General features: G+C 35.1%; 1 protein-coding gene across 1 annotated transcript in view; it reads right to left on the reverse strand.

Annotated features, from left to right (window-relative positions):
- Positions 1 to 4,767, reverse strand: part of LOC108746149 (calsyntenin-1) — a 15,279-nt gene that overhangs the window by 8,311 nt on the left and 2,201 nt on the right. Inside the window, exon 2 of the mRNA XM_018482723.1 lies at positions 478 to 757. Coding sequence (XP_018338225.1) covers positions 478 to 757 — 280 coding nt within the window. The remainder of the gene's footprint in view (positions 1 to 477; positions 758 to 4,767) is intronic.

A 4,767-nucleotide genomic window follows, 5' to 3' on the forward strand; every position in this document is an offset into this window, starting at 1 on the left:
GTATTTTAATAATATCTGTAGGAAAAAACTCTATATTATCTCGCAGCTCTTCTTATGTAAATTTTTTTTAACAGAAGTTTACTCCCAGTTATCTAAGTATGCAGCAGAAAAAGATAACTACGATGTATGAAGAAAAGTCTGACGAGATGGAAGTGTACATTTCTACTTAGCTGTTATCTGAGTGCCGAGAGCATCATACGATAGGGAACTTTTTTTCAGCACTAAAGCAATTGCGTGTTGAACCAGGCTGACTCTCGCAATTATAAACTTAGGTATAGTTCTTCCGTATCGTCCATTCCGCTCTACTTTCGTCAAGTTTACTTTATCTCGCAGAAGAGTTTCCTCGAATGAACGCGTGTAACGCGTTATGTACTCGCTAGACTTAACAAATGCGGATGAAAATTCACGTGACTGCTCTAGCAAAGTGAGAGGGGTTGTACCCACGCCGTGTAAAATGCCAGACACACAAGAACGTACTTTTCCGATTGCACTCCATTGCAGCCGACCGCGGCGATGTCGAACTTGTAATTACGGCGTTTTTCGCAATTCAGGACTCGGAACGCCCGCAGCTCGGCCATTCCCTTCTCCTTCAGGACAATTTCGAACGGCGCCTCGCCGTGGTGTTTGTTCGCGATGCGGAAGGAGCAAACTTTCGTTCCCAGGGCGCGGATCTGCGGCGTGACCTCGACCAAAGTTTCATTCTCCTTGACCAGGCCGTGATATCCGCTCTCGAGACTCTCCAGGTCCAGTCGTGGAGCTGCGAAAACATATGTATACGACTGATCAGTGACCGTCAACATTACCTCGTTTGGCATAGAGGCGAAAAGGGACCGCCTTCCCTCCTAGTTTCCTATTTCCCTATTTCTAACGGAGTCGCCGAGTTACAGAGTAACCGAAGCTACTCGCGTTACTCGTCGGGAAGCTTTCGGTTCGTTTTTCACACCATTCTTTTTTTCTGAGAAGATAGATAGTCCGATTTCGCTAACTTTATCTCTCGAGACGGACGGCATTCGGAATGAATTTACGGTCCCTCGTTAAACACGGGAGTTTGAGAAATCAGCATTGAGGTCAGCACGCGCACGAATTTACATAACAGTGTAAGCGTATCATCAATAAAATGCTTGGCACAGACATTGTTATATCGTTCTATGATGATCCTGTCGAAAGATTTATTGATAGACTTTGCCGTAACACTCTGTGTTTACGTCGTTATGTAAATTCGTGCTCTTCAATGATGGAGATTCTGAATTCACTGCCGTTTTTAACGAAGTGTTAAAAATTAATGGACGAGTTTGACGTCAGATGGAAAAATTTCGTTAACGTGTGTTTGAGAAACATCGGTAAAATCTACCTTTTCCTTCTTCTCCTCCTCCTCCTCCTTCTCCTCCTCCTCCACCACCATCACTTCCTCCTCCTCTTTTTGTTTCCCTTCCAACATATATAACAAGCGAACTTTTTAATTAAGCACTGAACAATATTCGGTGCAGGTTACGCGCGTTTTATCGCCGAGAGAAAGAGAAGAATTCGAAATTTAGTAGAAATGGGTTAAGTGAAACAAAAGAGGCAGCAGCTCGTTAATTCGTTGTCAACTTCTTCAACGTACGGATAATGAGAAAAGCGTTAAACAACTGTGTAGCGTAACACAGAAGAGAAGCGTTCGTTTATGTCCGCAACGGTGGCTCATAATTATGCTGTTAATTGCTAACACTGGTATTTTGAGCCGGTAGTCAACAACTAATATCCTCACGTAAGCTTCTCGACATCTAGTGTGACCCAGAATCACCAGATTACATTTGATGGACAGATTCTGCGACCAGTTTAGAGTGGATTTTTCCATGACAGAAATTTGAAAGAATATTAGACGTGACGGTTTTTCAAGTTTAGATGAGTTAAAATAAAGCGAAAGATTTTAAGAAACGATCAATAATACTTTGCCTATAAATTCAGACGTTTATTTATTACTCGATCTAAAGCTATTCTTTAAGAAGAGTTTAAAAAGTTTACAAAACCTTATTAATTTTTAATGTTGAAACGAAACATTTTATTATCCTCTTTTATCGACAAAATCAATTACAAATTTATCAAGGAGTTTAATTATAAAATATCATACAGGTTAAAGCACCTCGTTAAAAATATTTCAAAAACACTATTACGACAATTATAACGAAAATTTCAGTGTGAAAATTTAATTTAATGAAATCCGCTGTATTAAACTGACGATTCATTTAACATCAGATTTCCATATTTTCGAGATTATATAATTTTACATTTTACAAGCTAAATAATTATTTATAAGCAGTATCTTTCGCTCTCGGAATGGAAGTCAATTATGAAACGTATGCATAATATGCTTTCGATTATCTCGCAATTATCGTTAAACGGTGTCGAACGCGTCAAAGCAGACAATTTCTTTTATAAAAACACGACTATAAAATAAAATCAAGTATATACCGCGGGATAATACAATTACATTACATTTTGCTAATGATACATGTGTCACAAGTTTAGTAGTACAGCAAATATGTATGCCAAGCATGACGTGGAATATCTACACAAGCAAGAAGCTCATGTTATACACAGTTGTTGTACACAGAAGGAACGATTATGCTAAAGTATCTAAAAATTTAAGCAAACATAGATCTGAAAATAATTTTAATAAACTATTCGAAATAATTATTTAAAGAATATAATTATTTAAAGAAACTCAACGCTCCAAAAAGTTTTGATATTCTAACAATCAGCTTAAATATTTCACGTAATTATTTAATTAATTCAATAAAATTATTTTCAGATCTCTGTATGTGGTTACATTTTTAAATACTTCAGCAAAATCACCCTTTTATGGGTAAGCAAATGTGCGATTGCACAAACTAAAATTGTTTACAATAAAAATCCTTACAGAAACTATAAGACATTTATTTCGTTTAAATTACCTATTTATTGCACTAATAGATGTTATTGTAACAAATGAAAATTGAACAGGTAACTTGTGTTGTGATAATGCTTAATTAACATCGTGTCTCCAGCGGCAATGCCTAAAGCTCGATCACATCTCGTTAAAATATTCGGCGCAATCGGCGGGACATCTAATTTCAGCGACCAATAATTACCGGCTCGCGATCGTTAATTAACTATCCGTATGCAAAATATACTTTGACGTGTGCGACGTATTATCGTGTCGGTGCATCGAGAACGATGATGATAGAACGCATTCAATTATCGCGACATGCAAATCCCGCGATGTGGGCCACGATATCAGTGGTCGCGGAGAAAGCTTCACATATTGTGAATCGCAGCATCATGTCGGATATCGTCCCCGTATGGCAGAAGCGGCGGCCCTTCTAATCTTAGCGGGGTGGGTGATTAGAGATAATTAACGATCCACCGCCACGCGCGGGATGCATCCAAATATTTTTAACGCCCGTAACACGATCCTTCTCTCCCTTTTATCTCAGGCGAGAAACGCGACGAGAATATTAAAGTCACATCACTTTACTCTCGTCAGTCTTTGCTCGAAATCAGTCTAATTTTATCCCAGGCTTCTCTCTTTCTCGAATGTGATTCACACCTAATTTGTTATTCCGACAAGCATGACTAATACCGTCATTCGGTGAACGATCGTAATCGAGTCCCGGGTGATATTGCCTGAGGGGTGCGAGTCTCATTCGTGCGAAAAGTGCATTTAATTAAGTGGATGAAGTTGCGTAAGGTTTCCGAAATATCGGCGCGGCACGATATTTAGTGCGCCAAGTATATTGAGAAAAAGATACTTCAAAATTTATTTATGGGATATAATATTTATTTCACAGAAATAAATATCCTTATTTAAATACGATTAAAATAAATTTTTCTTTTTAACAACCACATTTATTTTATATGTTTTATAAAAGTGTATATTTTGAAATCATCACAGTTAAATTTTTTTGTAACCAATAAATATCGAAGAAAATATCATAAATAACATTTGTTGATATTTACTAAATATAAAAATATATACAAACCATTAATTTAATTAGATTATTTTTACGAGTATTATATTTAACTATATTTTTTTTTATTAAATAAATATCAATTAAATGAATGTTTAGTTATGTTATTCAAATAAATATCTATTAAAATTTAGTACATTTTCTTCTCAGTGAACGGCAATTAAATAAAGTGAAACCATTACATAAATGAGATAAAATGAGTTATTAACAATTTTACACGAGAAACGTAAAGTGTTGCTAAAAAAACATTTAGAGTACAACTTGTTATCATATGTATTATAATAAAAAGACGGATCAAAATTGTTATTCTTCGTCTTGGTAATGTCTATTTCTACCAATGTAGACGAATTTTAATCTCACTTTAACTTATACTCTTTATCTTTTTCTAATTCCTAGGATTCAAAAAAGATAAAAAGTAAGTTAAGCCAAGATTAAAGTTAGTCTATATTGAAATGAACATGAGTGTCATTACACTGAAAACAATTCTGATTAAATTAACTCTATAAGAATCATATTTTAATGAGACGGAACAGAATATTGGTCACTAATAACCAAAAATTCTTATCGGTTCGTTCTTATCAAAATGCCATTAAGTTAGGTTCTTTTGTTAATTTTATCTAGGATCACTGTATTCTTTTAAGAGTACATGTACATTTTTTTGAGGTCGTAAAACTTCTGATTATCAACAATTTAAAATTGTATCTTTATAAAATTACATTAATAAGAATTGTCAATAAAAATTATGTTCTAAAAATATTATTTTATTAAATACCTATAT

Source organism: Trachymyrmex septentrionalis, unplaced genomic scaffold (genome assembly GCF_001594115.1).
Source record: "Trachymyrmex septentrionalis isolate Tsep2-gDNA-1 unplaced genomic scaffold, Tsep1.0 scaffold16, whole genome shotgun sequence".
In the NCBI taxonomy this organism is placed as follows: domain Eukaryota; kingdom Metazoa; phylum Arthropoda; class Insecta; order Hymenoptera; family Formicidae; genus Trachymyrmex; species Trachymyrmex septentrionalis.